This window comes from Mchenga conophoros, linkage group LG18, assembly GCF_057382185.1.
Source record: "Mchenga conophoros isolate Kocher_MC1m ecotype Shallow Benthic linkage group LG18, M_conophoros_male_GT1.1, whole genome shotgun sequence".
Taxonomy (NCBI): domain Eukaryota; kingdom Metazoa; phylum Chordata; class Actinopteri; order Cichliformes; family Cichlidae; genus Mchenga; species Mchenga conophoros.
Window position 1 is genome coordinate 26,550,578 of NC_140543.1, and position 26,478 is coordinate 26,577,055.

At 40.6% G+C, this 26,478-nt stretch overlaps 2 protein-coding genes across 2 annotated transcripts in view; one reads left to right on the plus strand and one right to left on the minus strand.

Moving 5' to 3' along the window:
• The first annotated feature begins 21 nt into the window (after positions 1-21).
• On the plus strand, positions 22-18,229 carry scp2a (sterol carrier protein 2a). The gene is made up of 16 exons (XM_085253675.1): positions 22-194; positions 1,209-1,263; positions 1,391-1,462; positions 1,687-1,818; positions 2,133-2,197; positions 4,584-4,710; positions 4,846-4,909; positions 4,996-5,082; positions 5,203-5,353; positions 5,447-5,594; positions 5,941-6,048; positions 8,787-8,940; positions 9,103-9,199; positions 11,374-11,503; positions 14,594-14,673; positions 17,705-18,229. The coding sequence occupies exons 1-16, from the start codon at positions 72-74 to the stop codon at positions 17,798-17,800; spliced, it is 1,689 nt and encodes a 562-aa protein (XP_085109801.1). The 5' UTR covers positions 22-71; the 3' UTR covers positions 17,801-18,229.
• Positions 18,230-23,151: 4,922 nt separating this feature from the next.
• Positions 23,152-26,478, minus strand: part of slc1a7a (solute carrier family 1 member 7a) — a 47,618-nt gene continuing 44,291 nt past the window's right edge. Inside the window, exon 11 of the mRNA XM_085253365.1 lies at positions 23,152-24,700. Within this exon, the coding sequence (XP_085109491.1) occupies positions 24,434-24,700 (267 nt within the window). The 3' untranslated portion in view covers positions 23,152-24,433. The remainder of the gene's footprint in view (positions 24,701-26,478) is intronic.

Sequence of the window (26,478 nt, forward strand, 5' to 3'; positions counted from 1 at the left end):
TCTCCGTGTTTATGTTCCTCACCGCGGGCTCTCATTGGTCACATCAGGAGCCACCACGCTGAAGATCGTTTATGTCCCAGTTACTACGCCGTGTTCACGGATTTTCACGTCACTTGTGTGAGTGGACTCAGAGAAGCACCATGGCACCTGGAAAGAAGAACAGAGTATTTGTCATAGGAGTTGGCATGACTAAGGTAATCTTACTTTATTTTTAGCAGTTTATCACCCTGCTGCTCTGTAAAACAGCGAGAAACGGCGCTGTGTAGCGGAGAGGCTAGCACGATTACCTAAACCAAGATTTCGGTTCTTTCAGTGCGGTCCATCTAAAACCTTAAGCTGGGACTTTTCTGCTCTCATTGGGACAGTTGGATCAAAATCCGAGGTGTTGGGGACTGTCGGGCTTATTTGTGCTCATGCTGTGTCCAAAGGTCTAAAAAAAAAAACCCTGTGTCATAGCTGTCAGTACACTTTGAAAGGCTAGCTAGCTAAGTTAGCCGAAGTAAAGTCAAATTGCTGTAGTTCATGTTTACAATTTAAAACCTACCCAGCTTTCGTGAGTGTGATGGCAGTAGGTCTGGTTTGTATTCATTACTCGCTGAGACTAAACGTGGAGTCCACAGTTCATGGTCAACAGCATTACAAACTGTGCCAAAGGTCTTCTCTCCGGCTGCTAAAGGTGGACACTTTAATTCCAAAAGCTGCTTCTACCTCCAAACCTGAACGAGCCTCATGCTTTCAGGTCCCTGAAAAGTTAAATATGTCCCTCACAGTGATATTGGTGGAGAAGGGTATATTTGTTTATGCACACAATTATTTGTGTGCACTGTTCTGCTCTCTGAACAGTGCACACAAATAATTTTCTATCATTTTAAACCTCTGTGCATTAATGACATTAATTACAATTATGCCACCGCAGCTTTTTTATCTGCTCTTTGTCCTTTAAGTCTGTTCACATCATGACACCTGCAGCAGGAGGCATGTATAAATCAAATATGTAAATATACTAACAGGATGATGAGTATCATTCACCTGTCAGTGGTTTTAATATTCTTGCTGTCTGGTGCATGTTTAGGTTGCATCAGCAGAGTGACTGTAGACTTCTCCACACTTAATAAAATGTTTACAGAAAACTTTTTTGAAAATAAAATCTTGAATCATTCTTTAGTCGCACTGACCTGAGGTTTTTTTAATGTGTGTGTTTGCTGCAGTTTGACAAGCCTGGAGCACGGGAAGGTGACTATCCTGATATGGCCAAGGAAGCAGGTGCTGATCTTTACAGATTATTGGTCATCCACTCATTCATAGATATCAGATCTTGATATTTATTGTTTTTGTGCTGTTATAAAACATGTAATAAGTTTTATTGCTGTATCTCTACATCCTATTTTAGGTGAAAGGGCTCTAGCAGATGCAGGAATCCCATATTCTGCCATTGAACAAGCTTGCGTAGGATACGTCTATGGTAAAACCTCGAATAAATATTTATATTTTTAACAATATAGTATGTGCATTCACATTGTCTACTTTGCTGTATATGTGAAAATGGGAATTTTTTATTTTTCCTGTTTTTATGCTCCAAATTGTTGTTTTTTTTGTTTTTGTTTTTTTTGTTAAGCCTCTTTCATGTACTTTTCAGCACAGTTAAAGTGAAATGAGTGAAGAGTAGCATCTACCTCTCTATTCCAGGTGACTCCACATGTGGACAAAGGGCCATTTACCACAGCCTGGGTCTGACCGGCATCCCCATTATCAACGTCAACAACAACTGCTCCACAGGTTCCACTGCTCTCTTCATGGCACGCCAGCTGGTCCAGGGAGGTGAGTCAGCCAGGAGGTTTTAACAGTGGCAGGTAGTTTGCTCTATAACACCTGAAGGCTGTGGTGAAACTTGATAAACCGTGGCTTCTTTGGATTCTAGTTATTCAAAGTATTGAAATGTTACTGTGGCTCGATGGTGTATAACAAGCGAAAGATCCCCAGTTCAGTCTCCGGTGGAGAGACGAGGCCCTTTAGGGCTGCATCAGGAGAGGATCCAGCGTAAAAATCAAATCAGCCGACTCAAACCTGCATATTCTTTTCAGCGCAGTCTATAATCAGTAGTTTTATTCACTGCCTTTAATGTTTTCTTGCAGGTCTTTCTGATTGTGTGCTTGCTCTTGGGTTTGAGAAGATGGAGAGGGGCTCTCTGTCTGCAAAGGTATGCACATTCATCCAGGAATTGATCACGTTGTATGTTTTAACATTTTTTACCCCCTAGTCAGCCCTCACAGCTATTTTGCAATCTTTCATGTTTGACTTGGCTGAAATTTTACCAGATGGATGAGAAGGGGGAGAAAAATCAGCTGAGGTCACATAATACAGAGAAACTTCTTATTGAGAATGAAAGCTGTTAAAAGGAAAGCATTATCTGGGTTTTTGCATGTGTAAAGCTCGGTCACTGTCATTTATTGACTTGGCCTCTGGGGACTTTTTGTCCACAGTTTTGGGGGCTGCCAAGTTTTGTGTTTCAATCCTTAAAGTCCAATGGCTGATAAAAAGCATCGGGCAATAAAAGACTGCAATTCAGCAACTGCGATCCTTCTTTCTGCTCATACCGTTTTCCTTTGTACAATCACAGTGGAGAGTGGAGATTAGCATTTTCTACTGACTTCTAATAACTGTGGACAAGGACGTTACGTGGTTTACTTGTAGTTTGGTTAACTCATTACCAGATGTGGGGCTCTGCCCAACTTGGTGATTACAGTGGGGCAAAAAAGTATTTAGTCAGCCACCGATTGTGCAAGTTCCCCCACCTAAAATGATGACAGAGGTCAGTAATTTGCACCAGAGGTACACTTCAACTGTGAGAGACAGAATGTGGGAAAAAAAAAAAAAAAAATCCATGAATCCACATGGTAGGATTTGTAAAGAATTTATTCGTAAATCAGGGTGGAAAATAAGTATTTGGTCAATAACAAAAATACAACTCAATACTTTGTAACATAACCTTTGTTGGCAATAACAGAGGTCAAACGTTTACTATAGGTCTTTACCAGGTTTGCACACACAGTAGCTGGTATTTTGGCCCATTCCTCCATGCAGATCTTCTCGAGAGCAGTGATGTTTTGGGGCTGTCGCCGAGCAACACGGACTTTCAACTCCCGCCACAGATTTTCTATGGGGTTGAGGTCTGGAGACTGGCTAGGCCACTCCAGGACTTTCAAATGCTTCTTACGGAGCCACTCCTTTGTTGCCCGGGCGGTGTGCTTTGGATCATTGTCATGTTGGAAGACCCAGCCTCGTTTCATCTTCAAAGTTCTCACTGATGGAAGGAGGTTTTGGCTCAAAATCTCACGATACATGGCCCCATTCATTCTGTCCTTAACACGGATCAGTCGTCCTGTCCCCTTGGCAGAAAAACAGCCCCATAGCATGATGTTTCCACCCCCATGCTTCACAGTAGGTATGGTGTTCTTGGGATGCAACTCAGTATTCTTCTTCCTCCAAACACGACGAGTTGAGTTTATACCAAAAAGTTCTACTTTGGTTTCATCTGACCACATGACATTCTCCCAATCCTCTGCTGTATCATCCATGTGCTCTCTGGCAAACTTCAGACGGGCCTGGACATGCACTGGCTTCAGCAGCGGAACACGTCTGGCACTGCGGGATTTGATTCCCTGCCGTTGTAGTGTGTTACTGATGGTGACCTTTGTTACTTTGGTCCCAGCTCTCTGCAGGTCATTCACCAGGTCCCCCCGTGTGGTTCTGGGATCTTTGCTCACCGTTCTCATGATCATTTTGACCCCACGGGATGAGATCTTGCGTGGAGCCCCAGATCGAGGGAGATTATCAGTGGTCTTGTATGTCTTCCATTTTCTGATGATTGCTCCCACAGTTGATTTTTTTCACACCAAGCTGCTTGCCTATTGTAGATTCACTCTTCCCAGTCTGGTGCAGGTCTACAATACTTTTCCTGGTGTCCTTCGAAAGCTCTTTGGTCTTGGCCATGGCGGAGTTTGGAGTCTGACTGTTTGAGGCTGTGGACAGGTGTCTTTTATACAGATGATGAGTTCAAACAGGTGCCATTCATACAGGTAACGAGTGGGGGACAGAAAAGCTTCTTACAGAAGACGTTACAGGTCTGTGAGAGCCAGAGATTTTCCTTGTTTGAGGTGACCAAATACTTATTTTCCACCCTAATTTACGAATAAATTCTTTACAAATCCTACCATGTGGATTCATGGATTTTTTTTTCACATTCTGTCTCTCACAGTTGAAGTGTACCTCTGGTGCAAATTACTGACCTCTGTCATCATTTTAGGTGGGGGAACTTGCACAATCGGTGGCTGACTAAATACTGTAACTTTTGGAGTCAATTCAGACCCGGATCTAAAGATTTTGCAAAGGATTGTTTACCATTGCACAATGGGTAAAGATTTACATTTCACTTCCTGTCTTTACAAATCCATATCAGGTCAAACTGGGAGAGACAGACTAAAAATTTCAAGAAAATGTCAAATAATTATATCCTTCTGGAACTAGAGAGCCCATATGTGGAAGGAAAATTTAGTCTGTTATTGCATTTTTTTTCTTTTCTAAAGTACATGGATAGGACAAATCCCATGGACAAGCACATGGAGGTGATGATCAACCGCTATGGGATGGCAGCAGCGCCAGCAGCACCACAGATGTTTGGAAATGCCGGCAGGGAGCACATGGAGAAATATGGTAAACATATCATCCAAACAAAGCAATTCCTACAGACTACAGTAGGAATGTTATTGTAAAATCTTCATTGTTGTCATCATTTTACATTATTGCATTTTCTCTACGGTGTTTGCAGTATTTTTGATTCTCCTTTAGGCACAAAGCCAGAACACTTTGCCAAGATTGCCTGGAAAAACCACAAACATTCCACCAATAACCCGTAAGACACAGCTGACCGCATTCAGCGTTCATATTGGTCTTTTTTTGTTCAAACGAGGGTGTAAATATTTGTGTTTGTACACGCAGGTACTCCCAGTTCCAGGATGAGTACAGTCTGGAGCAGGTGATGAAATCCAGGAAGGTGTTTGACTTTCTTACGCTCCTGCAGTGCTGGTAAGAAACTTACACAAGTGTTGATCGAAGTACAGATTCTTATCATCGGTTACTGATAATCATTTCACTTTCTGACAACTATGCCTCTTTTTTTCTTGTCTTGTCTTCTTTTCCTCTCAGCCCTACATCAGATGGTGCTGGAGCAGCAGTTTTGGCCAGCGAGCCCTTTGTCAGGAAATACCACCTGCAGAACCAGGCGGTGGAGATTGTGGCCCAGGAGATGGTGACCGACCTGACGTCCACATTTGAAGAGAACAGCTGCATTAAAATGGCAAGAAATCTGAAATTGAAAGTTATTGACACGCACACTGGTGACAACAAACAAATAATTGGGTTGATGGTGACAAACACTTTTCCTTTCCAGGTGGGGTATGACATGTCCCAGCTGGCGGCTAAGAAGTGTTTCGAGGCCGCTGGTCTGAAGCCAAATGACGTTGATGTGGTCGAGCTGCACGACTGCTTCTCAGCCAATGAGCTCATCACGTATGAGGCCTTGGGGTTGTGTCCAGAGGGTAAGACTGCATCTCATCAAACCTTGATGTATTCTCCATATCCATTGAGCCTCTATCACAGTTTATGTCAGTGTTTCCCCTGAATTGTCCCTGGTGATATGTTAAGGTATTTTGCGTTGACTGAGCAGCAGGTGGCAGTGTTGTTTAATGACCATACTGGCAGCAAAGGAACTTAAATGATTTTGATACAATTCCCAAAGTTTTTATATCTAAATTTAATGTCGGCTAATTCAGCTTTACTGAACCGCCCAGATGATCTTGTAGTGCAGTATCAGTGAGGTCATGTTACCTCACATGGATGTACGCCTACAGATAAATTACTTTTTAAGAAGTACCGTTTCTACAGGTAAAGCTGGAGAACTGATTGACAGAGGGGACAACACATATGGAGGCAAGTTTGTGATCAATCCCAGCGGTGGCCTCATCTCTAAAGGACATCCTCTTGGTGCCACAGGTAAGAAGAGACTCTGACTCTTGATGCAAATCATTTGTAAGTGATGAAATAAAAAATAAATTTAATTTAATTTAATTTAATTGTTGTTATATAACTTGTTTGGTGTCCTGAAAATGTGTTTAACATGTTCCGTAAAGCAGGTTTAGAAGACAAAGCAAGTTCAACAGGATACCTTTTCTTTATCCAGCTTCACTTACTTAAAATCATGATCCACGAAGATGGTTATAAACTCAGTAGATCAGTTTAGCTATGAGGACGTTCACATAAAAATGGGCATGTCACAAACATGGGCAGGTAAGCTTGCAGCAAAGTGCCATGTTTTACAAAACAAGGAGCAAACCATTTTATTAGAAATGTGTAAAGATTAACAAGTCAGATGATGTAGCCAAAGTGGATGTGTGAGTGTCTGAATGTAGCTTTTTTTTTTTTTTTTGACTGATCAGTACAACCAGTAAAGTTATGTATATGCATTCTCTGTAACACCATTTAGCAAACCGAAGACAAAAAGATGACTGTGCTAAGTTAGTAGACTTACCCACTTAAATGAATCGTAAAGGCATGGGCAATCGTGTTTTATAGTTCATTAATTTGTGTTTTCTTATTGTGTGTAAGGCAGTTTTAGTCTCAATGCTTCAACTCGGTTAAACTAGGAGTAAATAACAAAACAACAAACCTTTAAATGAGCAAATGCTTAAATGTTCTCTGTTTTATGATTATCTTACTTATAAAACAAAGACCTGCTGTAAGATTACTTGCAGACAAAAGTAAAAATAAACAGTCCTTTAAGAATCTAAGGGGCGTTTTGACATCTGTGGTGTTTAGTCAGTTTAAATCGAACTCGGGTTTGTTTTCCCACTTTTTCGTGTTTTGTTTGTACAGGTTTAACACAGTAATTGCACTCGGGTACAGACCAAAACAACCACACCGAGACCTTTTGGAGGAGGTGGTCTCGGTATGGTTTATGGTGTGAACAAGATCCCACCCCGATCTAAAGCAGCTACGACAAGTTTGAACTAAAAACGTCTCGTAGCCACGTGCGTTTCGTATTCACAAATCAGGCTCAACAAACAAGTGTTTTCTCTGGATGCACTTTGAAAACTTTGACAAGCGATTTCCACCGTGCCCACCAGGTGGCATGTGTCTTGCATTAATGGCCACCTACACTGACACTGGGTAAAAGTGATCATAAGCCTGCATGTGCGAGAGCAGCCGGCTGTGACTTTGGCACGCTTCCCCTGTAATCTCTCTGCGTTTTAAATCGTCGGGGGACAAGACTGAGCAAACAGTGCAGCTGGCTTGCCCAGCGTCTGTAATGGACTCACATGGAAAAATGCACTCGCTAAGGACAGATAACCAGGCCAAACAGTGCGAACGTCATTAATTACTTCACCCGTATTTACCAAATATCTTGGAATTATCATCTTAATTGTTTTGCTTGTATTTTTTTCCATTACTTCGCCCTGCCCATATCATCAGCACTCCCTGTGTCTCCTGGGTCACACTCCCAGCGTGCGAGTGCCCTACTCAGCTAAGCTTTGTCTGATCCATGGTGTTGCTCTAAATCTTGCTTGTAAGTCTCTGACCTCTTCCCCCAGTAACACTGTGAGCAGAGATGTTAACAGCCAATTGCCTGAAGCAACCTACACCTCAGGAGGATGTGATATATTTTATTTATTTATTTAGTTTTTAATGTGTAGACATCTCATCCAGTGACCTTGAGATGTCACTGTTTCATAGGTCGAAGTATTTGGTGAATGACTACACCCTTTTATCCTTTATTAAATCAAATGGCTTTTGATGAAAATTTGGTACTATGAAAGAGCTTTTGGGAGGGAATTTACTGCAGATGAGTTCATATTTGAGGGGGCGTGACGACAAACAGTCTTGAATGTGAAGGTTTTTTACATTGGATGAAAATTATGGATCTGACAAGATGCCCTCAGGCTCTTCACTGATAAAGTGCCAATTTGAACCATGTGGCAATTTTTCCAAATGGCACTCAAGCAAAGTCACACTCTCACAGAAGTCCACATGAAAAAGAATTAGGCGAGTGCCGCAGAATGTGAGAGATGCACCATGGTCTTTTAGCCTCAAGTTCCTTAGCTCATTGGGATAATGGAGAAATGCGAAAGCTCGTTAAGCAGATGGGATGAAATGCTTAGCTGTAGCATTGGTTGGTGCTGGAGCTGCCACTGGTGAGATTAGGGAGCAAGTTCACAGATTAGGAGTCATTTTGTCACCCCTCTCAGTAAGAATTGTAAAATAAATATTGACTGCAGCTTTTCCCTTCCTGTTACTGCAACCTGTAGATATTTTGAAAATCCAGCGAAACAGCTTCTTTGTCCTGAACCCGTTAAGTTTTGTATGGTACGTTGTTACGGTTACTTTTGGGATTCATTTTCTGTGGGTGTGCGGGTTTCTTAATAACTTCCCAGCTATGATACTTTACATTAATGATGATTTTACTGTGTGTAAATACTTTTGAATACTTAAGTGTATCCTTATGTTCATTATTAAGTTGCACAAAGGCATAAAAAAATTTGCAAGCCCACAAAAATGAAAATTCATTTTAGAATAATTAAAACAGATCATCTTAAAAAGAAATCATAATAATAACCTTCACTTTCATGTCACATGGGTAAATAATAATTTTTCTTAAATTAAAAGTCCGTGTGATCTAGGAGGTAAACTTGGTTAACCACGTTTACTAAGTTTACCATGTGCTCGCCTTTTCACAGGTCTGGCCCAGTGTGCAGAGCTATGCTGGCAGCTCCGAGGGATGGCCGGGCAAAGGCAGGTCTCTGGGGCAAAAGTGGCCTTGCAGCACAACATTGGCTTGGGAGGAGCAGTGGTTGTCGCACTTTACAAGATGGGTTTTCCAGAGGAGGCGAGGTGAGCAGGAAGTTGCCAATGATTTGTTATTAGTTCACTTGGATACCTCTCATACAGCAAGGAGCATTTTCACTTCTTATCTTAAAGAATAACTTGCCGAGGCAGGTTCTAAAGGAAATCTTTAACTCATACATCAGTTTAGTTTTTTTCTTCTTCCTTCAGGTCCCGCGTGGGTGCAGTTCTCACCAGCTCAGGCAGCGGTCTGGAAGGGTTTAAAGCTTATCCTGTCTTTAAAGAGATTGAAAAACATCTACAGCAGGTAGGTAGTGTCACAGCAGGCGGTTACCTATTAGTGACAGCATGTCACTGTGATATTTTCAATTAGCCACTCTGTGTCTGCTCTTATAGACTTGATGAGTGCGCATCCAGTTAAATCCATTCATGTATTAGATTTTCTTCTTTCTTCTTTGTCGTTATTGATAGTTGCGTGACATGTAAACATGACCACAAACCTCTAATAGAAACGTGTTTCATACGTTGGTCTCTTTTTTCTTTTCTTATAAATTAAATCGCAGTTTGTCGATATGAAACTCACACGCACGACCTCATAGTTGCAAAAAGGTTTATTTATACAGTGTTGCGGCAATGTAAACTGAATTTGTAGAGCAAATTTAAAGCAGTATGACACATGTGATACATGCTGTGCTTTGGATATGCTGCGATTAATGCGTTTAAAAAGATACAAAATCTTAAACACTGACGGTGTGTTTGTGTGAAGCGTGTGTGATGATGTTGGTTTGAAAGAATTTGTACTCGGTGTTCAAGGCTTTTAATCGTGCAATGACATAACAGAAGAAATTAGGCGGTATCAGTAATTGTGTGCATTAGCAAAGCTATTACCTGCTTGAGTTACAATGCAGAGAAAGGTGCCTGAACGCCTACCCAACTGTGATTTTCTATATATGTGCATCGCAGTAAGGACTTTTTCCACTGCACAAGAAACTATTTTTGCTTGTTTCATGTTGATGTGTTTACTAAAAACATGCTCATGGAGTTGGCTGACACTTTGGGTCTTGGTTCAGAGGAGAGCCACTCCACAGTAATGATGTATGGCAGCAGTATCTTCTTAAATGTGGAGGATATTCACTGCAAAAAAAAAATAATCAAGGAACACTTTGAAAACACACCAGATCTCAACGGGGAAGGAAATCATGCTGGATATCTATACTGATATGGACTGGGTAATAAAGGGATGCCACATGGAACTGAAAATGATCAACCTACAGAGGGTTGAATTCAAAGACACCCTGACAATCAAAGGTGGGAAGAAAATGCAGCATGCTAGTCTATTTTAACTGAAATTTCATTACAGCATCTCAAAAAAAAAAAAAAGCACAGGACAATTTTGTCTCTGGCAGTGTTCATCCTGTTCCTCCAAGCACAAAGGAGCAGATACTGGTCCAGCTCTCCTAGAGTAACTGCCTGTCCCCTTGAATCACTTCCATGATCTTGAGACTGTGCTGGGAGACTCAGCAAACCTTCTGCCAATGTCAGTGGTTTACCTCATTGTTGCCCCTCTGGTGCAACAGTTGTTAATTCATTAATACCAAAGTAGCTAAAACTGTGCTACTTAACTGACCTCATCAATATCCCCCAAGTTTAACTGATGTGATTAAAAAGTGCTCCGTTCAGTTTCTCTGAACGTTGTATATTCTTAAAGATGAGCATTCTGCTCAGTCCTGCCTGTGACCCCTCGCTCCCTCAGATGTTACATTTTAAAAAAAGAAGTGCTCATGAGTGGAATATGAGAACCAGTTACTCTCGGGGAACTTTGGTTTCACCCACGTCTACAAGCATTGGGTTCAAGGAACAGACTTCTGAATGATGTTCTCACTTCTTCCCAGAATACTTTAGCTTGTTTTTGAGAAAGCTGACGGTTCAGTGTTAACTAAGCTAACACGCATGCCATAATGCAACATGGATTTCAAGAGCATCAGATCTGTGCTGGAGAGATCATTTTTATTGTGGTGAAATCCATGTAGTATAGAAAGTTAATGAGCTGGAACAAAACTTCTCAGCTAGCTGCTCCATAAATTTCTGTTGTATTAGCTGCCAGGACTCGTATGGTTAAGAAGGCAGACATTCTCTGTAAACTGTAGGGTATTCTTTGTCACACTTTTACACGTTAAATCATCTGAATCTGTCAGGATTCAGATGATTTACAGGCGACAGAAACTGCTTAATAATTATAGCTGCACAGCCATTTCAATCAGATGTGGTGGTGTATTATTCTGGTCACCATCAGGACCATGGAGTTTGAGAGGTTTTCTCAGGCGAAACCACGAAACATGATCTAAACTATTCATGTCAAGCTGTGTGTATAACAAATAGATGGCTGTAGAATTTAATTTGCACTGTGTGGGCTGTTGCTGCCTGTCTACACTTACTGTATGCAATCATTCATTAAAAGGAACTCAAACCCTGTTGTTGCAGGAGGGAGCGCAACTTGTTAAGAAGATTGGCGGAGTGTTTGCATTTAAAGTGAAGGACGGCCCAGGTGGGAAAGAGGCGACCTGGATTGTTGACGTGAAAAATGGTAACGGTTCTGTCACAAACGACCCAGGTATGTGAGGCTGTTGTTAAAGTCCTGTAACACTCTTGATATTTTGCTTGCAGCTGATTAATTATCATTATTTTGTAAGTCTTTACACCCTTAGGATAAGGTCTGCTAGGATATTCATAATTATTCCCGTCTTCAGTACTTTACATTTGGGAGGTATGGCTCTGTTCTTGGACCTCCCTGTCCTTCTTGTGTACATGTAAAGTTTAAGAACAGCAGCAGCAGCATGGAGAGGGGCTTGGGTGTAGTTGGGGTGCAAAGCGGCTTGCAGATAAAAATCACCCGAACTGCTGCGATTGTGGCTGAGCTTGATTTTGTTTCACACCTCTGTCAGGAAAGCCCTCATTGTCTGAAGACTTCAGAGAGCGTTTCAAAAGGCTTTATTATTCCCTGAGGAGCCTGCAAACACCTCGGAGCGTCAGCTTTTTAACTCTTGTATTGTGGGAGTGAAAGTGTTCTGCTCTTTTTCTCCGAAGCTCAAAAAGAAATGTGTTCAGTCCCCTACAATAAATAGAGGTTTCAAAAAAAAACTAATAATCTTCAGTAGATATCGTTGTGGAAGATTGCAGAGTGCTGGAGGTAAAATGGAAAGGCTGTGATTTAGTGGTATTTTTTGTTTTAAAGTTTAGGCTGAATTCGCTTGATACTTCTGCAGTTGTGAAGAACTAACGCAAATTAAGTAGCTGAAGCGGTGAAAATGTTTCAGCTACTTCATTATCCGCCTTAAAATTTAGATTTAAATGCAGATGCTACAGGGGACTTCAAAACATGAACCAAATGGAAACAAACAAGCTTAATTCCAATAATGACCTGATGTGTGTAAAAGAGGTACTGCTAGAAGAGCTGCATTCTGACTTTTTTATTTTACAAGCTGATTTCTGCACAGACACACACACGTAGCATCCGTACTCATAGGCACATCCTGGTAAATGGGCATCTCATCATTTGATGGTCTCCCCTGTAATGCGTGCTACTTCCAAGCCCTTATTTCTGAATCACCACTCTGTCCATACGACTGAATGTTTCAAAAATAGAAAGAAATGTTCAGGGAAATCTAAGATGTACAAGCTGTTCCACTCAAAGGTTTTCAATATGCGTTTTTTTCCCCCTCCGTTATGGTCCAACATTACTGCACGAATTTAAAAGTTAGGTTAGGAGCAAAATTTGAAAACCGCTGCAATCATAACAACAGTTAAAGAAGTTCTCTTGCACGTAAAAAGCTGAACCGATGAGTGGGAACAACAGGCTTGTTAAACCCAGTACACTTGAATGTTTTCTTGCTGGTTTGCAGGACCAGTATTTGAACTTCTGCAAGCACACTGCTGTGCTGTTTTTAGTGAAAGTTGAACTAGATTTTAGGATACTGCAGCTCTCAGATAGCTCTAATAACATCTTTAATGAAGCTGACACAGGAGATTTTGAGGCAGTGTGTTCAGTCTTACTTTGAAGACTGAACAGGGTTTAATTTGCATTATCATCTCCCCTTATTGGACTGATTTAAACATGGTGCCCATCTAAATTTCAGTTTTTATATTTCGTCTGTCCACCATCTTTATTTGCTCAAGCATGATGGAAACAGAATGTATTGTGTGTTAACAGTACAAAGTAGTATATTAAGTTATGCAATATAGAAAGAGTGAGTCATAATGCTTTCTGAGCTGTGATACAAATTGCACTGAATGGATGCCTCGGTCAGCCAAGTCATTAAAGCTTCCTGCCTAATATTGTGTCTCTGGAGGTGTCCTGTGGTAACAGACTCAAAGAATCTGCTTTGAGTCAAAAGCTTCTGTGAGCTGTGAAGTGAAGCCTCTGTGGATTGGGTTTGTTTGTCCAGCTCATCTTACAGGCGCTCTATTGCAGGAAAGTCAAACTCATTTTACATGGCGGACCACATACAGCCCACTTTGACCTTGAGTGAGCCGGACCAGTGGAACTGCCCTTGTCAGTGTAAAGAAGTTTACCTGCATATTTTATTCCCCGAGATACACTAGTAATAGAAAAGGAAGTGCAGCCTCAGCTGTACACCTCAGTTTTCCTGCATAAGAAAGAGGTTTGGCTCTACTAAATGAAAGAAATCTGCTGCCACGACTCTTTGGGCTTAAATAGAAAGAAACAAATGTGTAAAACTGCAAAGGAAGTTCTGGTGGCTCACTGCCCAGACTGTCCTGTCATTAGAAAACAAAGTTTTTGTTAAATCACTAGAAAGTGAAAAATAAAAAGCAGAAATAGAAATTGTTAATAGTTTTCTGTTACTGTGGTGCAGTATGAATAACCATGGATGGAAAAGCTGGAAAACTTATGAAAATACTGTTAAAGTTAAAAATTCATGCTTTCATATCTGTCCTAGCTGTCCAGTCTTTGCCCGCACAATTTTGGCCCTCAGAGCCTCATGTTTGGCACCTGTGCTCTATTGAGTTAAGACGCCTTGAAACACAACTTCACCTCAAGCCATCGCTAAACAGTATTGTGTGTGGAGCCAGTGTGGAAGGGTGCATTATCCTGCTGAAAGATGCCACTGCCATCAGGGAATAGAAGTGGGAATAAAGGGGTAAATGTGGTCAGATGAATATGCATTAAAGGCATGAGCAAAGATTTCCCAGGAGAACATTGCTCAGAGCATTATGCTGCCATCTCTTTCTTAGTAAATGGAAATATGACTCATCGGACCTCTTCCATGCTCGATGGTTGAGCTCTGACTCTCACATGGCCAGTGTAGTCACTTCTGGCCTTGGATTTATGGCTGTGCAGCCAACTGCGGCTGTGACTTTCTGCTTATATTCTTGTTGTTCAAAGGCAGTAAGGGAGCAGTCACATCTTATTCTTTACATCAGCCCTCGACTGGCGACGCAGTAATGAGATAATTATTCACTCCTCCTGCCTGTTTTATTGTTGTGGCTGATCAGTGCAGTGTTATGGAAATGCCAAGTGTGCTTTCTGTACTATATTGCGGAGACAAACATTCCTCCGTGCTGCTTCCTTCAGTGTAGAGTATGTCGTTAGTTGTTTTTGTGTGTGCAGATTTTTAGTTTTGGCTCACCTGAAATGCTGTTGGCCAGATAAATAATAAATGCATCTTTTAATGTCTTGTTTTAGGTAAAAAGGCAGACTGCACATTATCCTTGAATGACGAGGATCTGCTGGATCTGATGACAGGAAAGCTGAACCCACAAACGGTGTGTGTGTGCATAATAATGACTATAAATAAAGTTTATTTGTCTAAGTAAGGGAAAGGATATCTTATATTTTTACATTGACTGTAAAAGTGAATTCATGCTGTGGGGCTCCTAACATTTTTACAGTAAAGCATTTATTTATTTATATTACATTAGGGTTAGTTCATTTATTGTGAACTGGAATTAAACAGTATTTATTTATTTATTCATTTATACAGCACTTTACAAAGACAGGAATTGTCTTGGATATGAAATAATCTACGCTGTAAAAATATGAAAGAATTTAATGGGCACAAAAATGTTGTATAACAAAACTGCATAATTAAATTATTCAAACCAACTTTCTAAGAGAAGTACAAGAATCAAAAGACAAAATGTAGACCCCACAAAAGCATGAAAAGTTTCTGAAATGCATAAGTAAACAAACTTTTAAGAGTCCACAGAATTGGTAAACCTGGTGGGAGCAGGCGACCCTCCCTCTGATGATCTCTTCTAGATTTTTAGATTGCTTGACCTGCATGAGCGAGAAGAGCAGTGAAATTGCTCAGCTGCATATGAGGGAGCCTCATTGTAATGCAGTACTCTGTAGATAGGACCGAGGACTTCATACAGGATCCTAAATGCTGCAAGGCGACAGGGAAGGGACATTAGTAATGGAGTGACATGAGGCATGTATGGCTGGCCAACAGGAAGGACAATCAGCAGCATTTTGAACTGCCTGCAGGCAATCCAGGCAGATTTGCTGAGTGATGAAAACTGAGAATTAGAAAAGTTGAAAGAGGAGGTCTAGCCTCCCCAGCTCCTCTTCAGAAACTGTAGATCTCAGTTTCCTAAGTGCTGTGAAGATGCTTTTACATCTGCAGTTTGGTTCACGTGGTCGGTGAGGCCGGTACTATTAAGGAGGATTTCGTCTTATCCAGGTAACTTCATGGGTTTCCTGAAGGTGGTTCACTTCTTACTGAGGCACATCACCATGGTAACAGCTGTGGAGCACATTAGACTCCAGATTAGAGATTAACAGGCAATGTTCCCTCTAACTTTTCATGTGTCTGAGCGAACACACAAACTCCCTGAGCGATCCCTTGGACCACTGTGAGCAACAGCAGACGTGTGCACTGTGGTCACGCCAGCATGGAATCCACCCAAGTTACATGGTTTATTAAAATAATCAAATTACAGCATTTACATTTATGTTCGACTACTTTTAATTAACTGCTTTAGCCCACTTACAATGAAAATGTAAAAACGTTTCTTCCCACAGTAAATATAAACAATGACAGTATTCAGGAAGAAAACCAAACATTGCAGATATTTTTATCATAACTCCGGTTTTACGTGGCCGATCAACACAATTTAAAAACTGGTATAAAGTCCACACTTTTTCCGTCAATTGTTCCGTCTGTCCTGCTCACATCTCCAATGGTTGTACACGTTGTCATTAACGTGGCTTCACTCCACATCAGCCACGCCGCTTTGCTAGCTACAACACCGGTGTCGGCACATAAGGACGCTGTCATAGCCTGTCGACGACGTTGATTAGCTGCGTATGTGAATCGCATTATTGGCTGGACTATGAGATAAGGTGGCATCCTTCTAATCCCATACGGAGCAGCCAGTCACTCACTGACTAACACTGCAAAACAGAATTGTTAAAGTATTGATTTTAATTTCAATTCAAGTTAGATTTTTTTTTTTTTTTTTTTTTTGTGCGCAACGCAGATTTTCTGTGCGCAGAGACCGTGCCAGCAGTGTGCAGCTTAGAGGGAACATTGTTAACAGGTATAAAATCACCACCTGGATTTCATAACTTCTATCCTGGAAGATGATATTGGCTCAAGAGTTGGGAGTTCGCCTTGTAATCGGAAGGTTGCCGGTTCGAGCCCCGGCTTGGACAGTCTCGGTCGTTGTGTCCTTGGGCAAGACACTTCACCCGTTACCTACTGGTGGTGGTCAGAGGGCCCGGTGGCGCCAGTGTCCGGCAGCCTCGCCTCTGTCAGTGCGCCCCAGGGTGGCTGTGGCTACAAAGATTTGGTTTGGCTTGCCATCACCAGTGTGTGAATGTGTAAAGTGATTTGGGGTCCTTACAAATATACAAATATAGGCCATATTACATTATAAACTCAGATATGTTGTTTTGGAGGTTTTTTTCCTTCTTCCTCCCCCCCCCCCCCCCCCCCCCCCGATAATCGCCAGTAGGTTGCCGTCCTATTTTTACTGTAGTGTGACAGCAGAGTTTGACAGCTTTTACGTCAGCCCCCAATGGAAGCGAACCAAAACAGGAACATGCACCCTGCGCGTTTGTTTAGTTGACCCAAACAGATTTGGCAGGAAGGCGCTTTGAATTCCCTCAGTTGGTCTCTACCCGACAGACTACCATCATCCACCAGCAGACAAAATCTGCTCCGTTCTGCTGCAGGTTTTTGGGGCAGCTAACCCATCTGTTGTGTCATAGAGAGAATTTGTTTTCTGAGTTGTCTGTGCCTGTAGTAGGTCAAATCCCACTGTCTGATTGCTGTTTGTTTACAGTATTGAATTTTTTTTTTTTCCTTTTTTTTTTTTTCCAGGGGAATTCCTAAAATGGTTTTAAAGTCTCACTACCAGGCTTGCATAGAGTGCTGGCCCCACATTTAATATTGATAGAGTGAATGTCAGTTGCAAAGTGTAATGCTTTTGTTCCAGTGCAGCCATATCCACCCATCAATTAGACATCAGTGCCTTTGTATATATTGAACTACTCCCTACAGCGCACAGGCCAATGAGCATTGAGACACACGTAAAAACAGGCATGGGGTCCACAAAGATCATGATAATGCTGAATATTAAAAATAGTAGTAACTCTTCTATATAGCCAGAAACCTTAGATTTAAGGTTTTAAATGCATTGGTATTTTATTTTTTTTTAGTGATGATGATAATGATTTCAATTTGAAATTTTGTTAGACTGAAACAAAATGTCATTAAAAACCTACCACTACTTTTTAAGTGATATTAGAAAATTAAAATTTCCTCATGCTTAACTGCTTTACCATCAGGCGTTCTTCAAGGGAAAGCTCAAGGTCGCTGGGAACATGGGCATGGCTATGAAGCTGCAGAACCTGCAGATTGCACCAGGGAAGGCCAAGCTGTGAGAGCCTTGGCTGTCTTCTTCATGTTAAACGCAAATTTGTAGGAAAAACTGAAATCTGCCTGTTTAATTGAACTAACTGACCGATGATTTGTCAAATACCTTGACATGCTTGGTGTTGAAAGTCTATTAAGTTTCATTTCCAGCTGCAGCTTTGATATCAGAGCACACTGCATGGTTCAGTGATTATGTCGGTTCTTTAAGCCTAACGTGATGTGTGAACTACTCACAGCCAGTTCAAATTATGGAAATACTCACACGCTGCTCCTTTAATTTCTTTACTAATGTATTCACAATCTCAATGTGCTCTAGTCTGTCTGTAAGAATTGCATTTGGGGGTTTTTGAGGAATAATTTTGCACAAAATGTACATCTGTAAATGAAATCCAGGTTGTTGTTTTTAAAATGAAACGAATAAAATCTCTAACAATTTTTGGAGTTGTTGTATAATTGTCCATATTTCTATTTCATGATGTATGAAACGTGTAGAAGAATCTAAGGTGAATGAATCATGCAACAAAAATAACATTTTGTTATATAAGAAAGGAATGATTAGAACTGGTGTTGATACTTTCTACTCTTTCACTGAATGTTTAGTAAAGGGGGTGTAAGACAAATCTGCTTGAAATACCTTCTCTGTGTGTGCAGTTGTATCTAAGGTTTAAAAGGTAAACTGGTATATGCACTAGAAAAATATAAGGAAATAAAGGATTCTTAAGCTTAAATCATACTGAGCATATCCACTCATTCTGCGTCATCCACACACTCATGCGTTTACCATCTTTCCACAAAAACCGAACAAAGGGAATCTGCTTCTATATTTCTGACCTCGTTGTCTCAGCCTTTGTCCTACTTCCCCCTTTTAGCCCCCCCCTCCACATTTGTCCATTTATTTCCAAGTTGATCCCGACCTTTCCTCATTGGCCTCCCTCACCTCCACCCACCACAGCGTCCCTTCTGCCAGATCCAGGCTGTTCGTAATTGCTCATATCCAGCCTCCAGCCAACTTACTTTAGCCCCCCGCCCCACCCAACACTGCCTCTCTGCCAGGTGGCTGACTCGCCAAATCGTTCAGCTGCTGCACAAGCTGCGTAGCCCCTCCTGTCCTGTCTCACTGACCGATAGCAGTGGGTTAATGGGTCTTTAGGTGGAGAGTGAAAGCAGGATGATGTTAGCTGAAGAAGTTAAGGCTTTTTTCCTTCAGTAAGGAAATAATTGATCCATTTTACTTGTTTTCCGTGGTATCCTAAGCCTTCTGGTCTCCAGTTCATTACTTCTTTTTATACAGGTTATAATTCTTGATCAGTTAATGCACTATTTTTTTCTTAAAATTAAAGCTTAAAAAAAAAAAGTTAAATGCATTATTATGGAAGATTGTATCCAGATTTGATTACTACTTAAGTATTTATGGAGCCACGTGTGATAAAGCTCTGTTAAATATACTTATGCATCCTGATCACTGCCCTTTCAGTCCATCTCTCCTGATCGTTCGTTTGGCATTTGCACACAATTCGTGTAATTTGCTCTGCAAGGTTGCCTTGGTGATGCTGCTTTAGCACCGAGCGTTGCTCCAAGGCTGCTCCTGTTGCTCGTGCTCAGAGCATTTTCTTCAAATCAGCAGAGTAGCAAGTGAAATTACATTGTGTAGAGGACTTCACAATCCACATGAACCTGCTCACCGGGCCTGTAACCTTCAGGTTTTTTCCCCCGATGTAGAATCTCTACAGACAATCATTGCGTTTGATCATTAGTTGTGAAGGCGAGTAGATAGGATTCAAGGTGATTACTCCCTCTCTGAAATGTGTTGGAAGGTAAATGTAAAATAATTATATCAGAACTGCAGTATTATATCGTATTTGAATAAATAAATGTGATTCTGTATGAAACAGTCGCTACACAATGTAAGTAGCTACACCCAGGGGTTAAAATGGGATTTGACACATAGAATTTGGTGTAGCAAAGCAGCAGCGAGAAACAAAAATGTCAATAATAATTGTAATGCATGAGAACTGTATATGAGCTTTCTTGACTGCTTACCAACCGTATTCAGTATAAAGGTGGAATTTTTATAATCACACTAAAAAGCCTCATCAGTTAAAATACATTACAGCTAACAACTGCTATTCAAGTCTTTCTAAAAGCATGTCCTATTGGTCGTGAGCAACCTTAGAAACATCTCTGGTCATTTATTAGGGCAATCGTTTTAAAGAATAATAAAAACCGCCTTTCATTTTAGTGGTCAGTTAGACAAGCTATTCACTTTATGCTTAATCTACATCCTGAAGACCCCCCCCCCCTCTTGATTGACACGTGGCTGTTTGAAGTTCTGACTACATAAAAGATGGTTGTAGCCGCATCATTGACATCACAAATGAATTTTAGACTCTCTTGAAGGTTCAAATTTAGAACTTTGGCTGCTGCCATGTTGAGGTTTCTTTTGGAACCAGTTGTGAAGGTGGAATGCTAATGCAAACTGTACGGGTGAAGTGCACAGAGACAAATATCGGCTAATTAGTACCGACTAACAGACTACTGAAGCACAACCTTCTTGGTTGGTCTGTACCACACAGTAAGTCATAACCATTAAATATGTTCCAAAAGGCCATAACAGCACAGACACACACAGTGAAGAGCTCCAGTATAGTGGATGAGGCCTAGAAGACTGCGGTCAGTCAATTCAACGACACCCCACACTCAGATATCCAGGTGGATAGGTTAAAAACAAATCACCCCACTCAAGAGGACACTAAGGCCAAAACAATATTTTGTGTCAGGCTATAAAAATTAGTGTTTTAATGTTGTAAAGAAGGACATTTTAACATGGGAGTCTGAGCAGTGGCTCTCTTTTAGAACCAGCCTGAAGTGGGACATAGAGTAGCTACAGTTTTTCTAACTCCATGTTGTCTCCATTTTTCATCTCCCCTGTTGCCCCGTGGACATGTGGAGACTGTGCAGGGATGATTTTCCTTTCTCAGTGGAATAAACGACGTCAAACTGCAGCATATTAAAAACAAACTCGATGTTATTTTGCATGAATCCACTCATTTATTTAATTACTCACTAAATGAAGAGGCCAGACCATCAACCCGCCATCCCGCTTTAAATCATGACTACACCTCCACATTTTTACCACATTGTCATCAATTCCTAAAATTTGGGAGCTGTGGTTTCCTGAGCAGGTGCCAATGACTAGAACCTCGGGGATGACACCTGTCTCATTTAAAACTCTGAGGGTCAGCTCGCCTCTTTTGGTACTGAAGTGTCTGGTGTCATCACGGCAAAAATGTGAAGAGCCCTCTTCAGAGAAAACATTTTGGATTCTGTACAAATTGGCAAAGGAATTTAAATGTTTCTCCCAATTATTTGAAATAATAAGCTGAAGTACATTTTTTCCCAAAAGACGCATATTTCATGCAGTGAAATTTATGTCATTTTCCTCTGCTTGTATGCAAGGATACCGCACTCAGTTTCAAACATTCAATGTATAGCTTAAACTCTGTTTTGCAAATCCTGTGCTACAGATAATTAATTCTTTAGTGTATTAAAGGCCTAAAAACGCTATGCTTGACAGTCACTTGAGAGCCTTGGTGCACATCAATATGAAGATTTTAGTTGAATCTCAATAAACCCAGTTTGTCATGAATGAGATCAAAGGCCTCCTATAAGTTCTTCTTTTAATGTTGCTGCTTTAATGCTGAAGCAGGTTCAGTATTTTTCAAGCTTCCACAAATTACACTTAGCAAAGTACTTTTCGCGTGCGATAAGACACGTTTATAAAGTTACTCCCAATTAGAGCAAATTGTAAAAGAATCGTCACTTTTACAACACAATTTATCCTTCAACGACATGTATAATACTTTTTGAGTGTAAGTTAGGAAACTCTAAGAAAAAAAGTATACATATTTCACCTATATTTAACATGTAAATAGTGATAAATTAATGATGTATGTGAGTGTTATTCTTATAATAGCAAGGATTTAATTTCCCACTGACAAGGGCAGACATTGAAAAAAAAACCAAACAAACAAAAAAAACAAGGCGAGAATATTCCTGTTGAACATCACAGACGTCCAAACTCATCTCTGAAATAGCAGGACTTTCGTTAATTTAAGAGCATTAAATTTCAAGGAGCGGAAGAAGTTTGATGAAAACTTCCTGTCAAATTTGTGCACGCGCACAAAACCCAGTTTTCCTCTCTTAGTTTTTGTCAGTGTGATAAATGAAGGCCCAGTCTATCCTTATTCGACAGGTCAGTTCGAAAATAGTTTACAGCTACTATGAAGGTCTTAGCACATGATTTACATCATATTCATACTCAACAGCCATTCGGTGAGTCCTTGGTTATTCTCAGCCTAGAAGAGACCGATCTCATCATACTATTTCTTCACAGGATAAAACTGAATAGTTCGTGGAGACTTATATAGGATTCTTTCACACATGTGTAGGACATTTGTTGACTACATTTTCTACTTTTATGAAACAATGCTTCATTTTTAAGTCCATTTTTGGGCTTTGCAGGGTTTTATTTGGTGGTGTCAATAAACGACAGATGGGATTTTGGGTAGAAAGAGGGGGCATGAGATGAAGATAATGGCCTGGGGCTCCAGATGAACCCAGGCTACTGCAGTAAAATAATTTTTACTTGCAGTTTTCAGTCCTTGAATGGTTTTTTAGTGGTCCTATTGATAAAATCCAAAATACCTCACATCTGTATTTGTCAACAAATAAATCAGGCAGTGCTGTCTGTCTATATTTTTGGATATATTTTCCCATTTCTTTTCCATTTTACAGAGTTGGTACATTTTCATAAATAGTGGACTACAGTGAAATGTTTCTTTAAAACATATACAGAATGGCAGCCTTTGCGACATATTGATATGATAGTAAAATCTACATTTTCCTTAAACTTTAAATACCTACATGTACAGCATATATCACATGGAAAGTTCATTAGAGTATGAGCTGATAACTTGTGTTGATTTGTCTCGGCTGTCTGAGCGCACATCAGCATCGCGCCGGTCCCGGTTGCTTCTCCTTTGGTTGTTTAAGGCAAAGAGGGAATAATAAAGTGGGGTGCAAAGATAAAGTGGCGTGACTTCAACACAAGGACAAACACTCGTCTTTGATTTCAGTGCGATTTCCATCACCGTTCTGCCTTGAACACACATCACTGGAGGTATGAGGCAGAGGACCCACTTAGGCTAAGGACAACAAGGCAGAGAAGAGCAGTGTAAGGAAAGTTGTTTCTAAGAAAATATGGGAAAGGTAAAAGAATCACAGTGGTTTTTTGTGTTTTTTCTTAAACTTTCAAATAGAAATGGTGGTGGAGGTGGGGGGGGGGGGGGGGGGGGGGGGGGGTTCAGTGCAGAGGAGCACTGGCTTTACTGTGAGCCTCTACTGAATAAACAAGTTCACTGGAGGAAGCTCGTTTCCACAACTTGTATTCACAATCTCATTCTTTTGGTCTCCACTCAAAGCCTGTGACGATAGGTGACTGTAGGAGCATAGACCAACCAGTTGATCAACAGCTTTACTTTAACACTTAGCCCTCTCTTCACCACACTAGACTATCACATGTTTTGCATCACTGCTAATGCAGCATCAATCCATCTGGCAAGCTCGTGCGTCATGGCCTCAGACCAGTAGGTGCTCATTTTTTTCACACTCAGCTGTGACCTGCCCTAGTGCATGCTGCAGGTCAAGGCTCGAGGAAGCCATCAAAACCAGGTCATCTGTGATTTTCTATAAAAACCAAACCACTAAACCTGACACCCTCAGGTGGGTCTAGAAATTTTGATAATAAAATTATGAACAGAATCATTCACAAAGTTGCCAGAATCCACCGCCCACTGGGAACGAGCCCGATTGCAGTACACGGAACTAGAAAGCCCACCAACAGCCCCCTGATATCCCATAACCCCAAATCACCCATCACAATCAAACGCCTTCTGTGGTTGAGCTTTATATTTCTAAAATATGGACTTAACTCATGCATTTATCGTTTGTCTAATAGCTATAGCAGAACAGTTTTATTTTGTTCCGCTGTGTCTTTTTGTGCTGAAAAATGTACCAAATGGGGAACTTTTTGCCCTGATTTATCATAAACAACGCAATAGTCAACAAAAAGAAGAGAGAAATGTAAAAAAAGAAAAAGAAAACCAATATTATGCTAAATACAAACCAGATCAGAAAGCATAAAAAGAGACATAAGTTGATGTCCGTTTGTTTTTTGTCTGCAGTCCACGGAGGAAAAGGTGCCTTTAAATTACATTGGATATAAGTTGGTTGTGTTCTCCATATGCAGTCCTTTAAGACTGCTGATCACAGTCAGTCCTCACACAGGGTCTGTTCTTGATTTAAAAGGTCCTTCAGAGTAGCACACGGCCACTGCTGCTACCCAATATATGTATATATATGATAAATATGTACACACACAAACAATCAAATGTGGATCATCATTTGGGTTATGTAGGAAAAAAAAGTCTTTTTTCCCTCCATGCATACATCTACTCATGGCTGCTCTCACTCGAGGGGATAAGCATGTGAACTCGGTCACCTCGGCTCTTTAATGCTTCGTCCTGTCCTGCTGGTCCTGCAGTCATGGATGTACCGGTAGACTCTGACAGAGCAAACGTTTTTTACACATTAGTCTCCAGCCCGTTCATGTCAATGGAACAGTGGTCCTTGTCCCTGTGTTCTCTCTTGTGGTGAGAGGCGTGAGCGTGCTTCTTCTTCTCTACAGGTCGAATCCCCTCCTCCAGCTGGATCAGGCGAGCCACGTCAGGGGAAAGGTGGTCCTGCTTGCTGCCCGGTGGAGGCGGCTGGTAGCAGCCGTTCTTCTGGTTCTGGTAGTTCATCATCTGCTGGATGCTTATCATGGGTTTGGTCTCACATATAAGAGGCACCTAATGGACATGAGAATGAACAAAAAGAAGTGTCAGAATCACTTAATAAACAGGCAACACCCACAAGAACTAAAAATAAACAGCAAATTAAAATTGTGAATGAACTGAGTTTTTATGCAACAGGAAAGGATTTTATGGTCTTATTGGCCTTATTCAGCTCCCCTCATCCCCACACTGTAAAAAAAAAATCTTAATATAAAAGTATTTTACTGTGTATTTTACAGTTTTGTACTGTTCTTCCAGAATATCATTAAATTCACATAAATAGACTGTGATTTTACATGTCAAATGTAAATTAACGTAAAATCACTGTAATGTAATAAAACATAATTTTCTTGTTTTTTAAATGTATTTGTCTGTACATGTGCATATTTAGATTGTTAAAATACTTTCACAAATGCATCATAATTTCACAAATATTTGTCCGTTATTTGAAAGATTGAACTGTTAAATTCAAATGTAATGCTATGGAAAAATATATAAAATGATTCGTATAAACTTTTTCTACATTAAATAATTATTATCATTATTGTTATTTAGGGCGATCGTGGCTCAAGAGTTGGCAGTTCGCCTTGTAATTAGAAGGTTGCCGGACGCTCTCGGTCGTTGTGTCCTTGGGCAAGGCACTTCACCTACTGGTGATGGTCAGAGGGGAATTATAAAGTGGAATTGTAAAGCGCTTTGAGGGTCTCATAAAGCGCCATATGAATGCAATCCATTGTTATTTAAACCAACTGCTAACTGTATATTTCTGTACATTTAAGTATTATTATTCATATTGCCGCATTCATTGACCTTGTTTATAGGTAATTTCATTGTTTAATCACATTAAATTGTTCCTAATTTAATGTTTAAAAGCACTTGAAAAAGGCAAAATCCCATGTAAAATTAGGGCAACAAAATGTATTATCATTACTGAAAATAAAGTTATTTTCTGGTATTTTCTGGTATTATTTTGGCGCCCCAGCTGCTGGAATATCACTGTTTTTTTAGAAAAATTTTTTTTACGGTGCACCTGGTCATGACAGATGACCGCCCCCTCTGACTCTGGTTCTGCCGGAGGTTTCTTCCTGCTAAGTCAAATTTATTCATTCTCACACAACAGCTGATATATCCTGGGCAGTTTAGGGTCCAGGATCTTGGAAGAGCCAGGGATTTAACCCTTTAAAATTATGAACAATGTACTCTTTATCTTGACCACAGATCCTAAAAGGTGCATACAGTATGTGCAAAAGTTTTGAGCCACCCCTCATTTCTTTTTATTTTGTTCTTCAGGCTTTTTGAAAGTCTTCTTTGACTGTTTTTTCACTCCTTTTCAATCCAGTCCTTATAGCTGACTATTTTCAATGGATGTCTTTTATTTATTAAGCTACTTAACACAGACTCATGTATCGTTTAAGTGTGGACTGGAATCCTGTGCATTCTGGTCCCTACAAATGAAAGATACTAACATCTTCATCTCCAGTGTTCCAGATCAGCCTACTGCGTTTTAGTTTTTTGTGCCAGCGTCTCCAAAGCATACATAATAGCAGGTCTTACTACCATATTGTAAACTTTCCCATTTATATTTGCTGCTGTGTGCAGGTGAGATTAGGAACTATAGAAAAAGAGGCATGCTCGTAGAATGACAAAGTAAAATGAGATATTTAAAGAAAGACATTAGCAAAGAAAGTTGGTTAGTCGGGGAGACGAAGTAGACAGGAGTACTGGGAGGCTGGCGTGTGGCAAACACAGATGGCAAATGCAAAGAAAAAGGCTTATAGGGATTTTTATGTGAG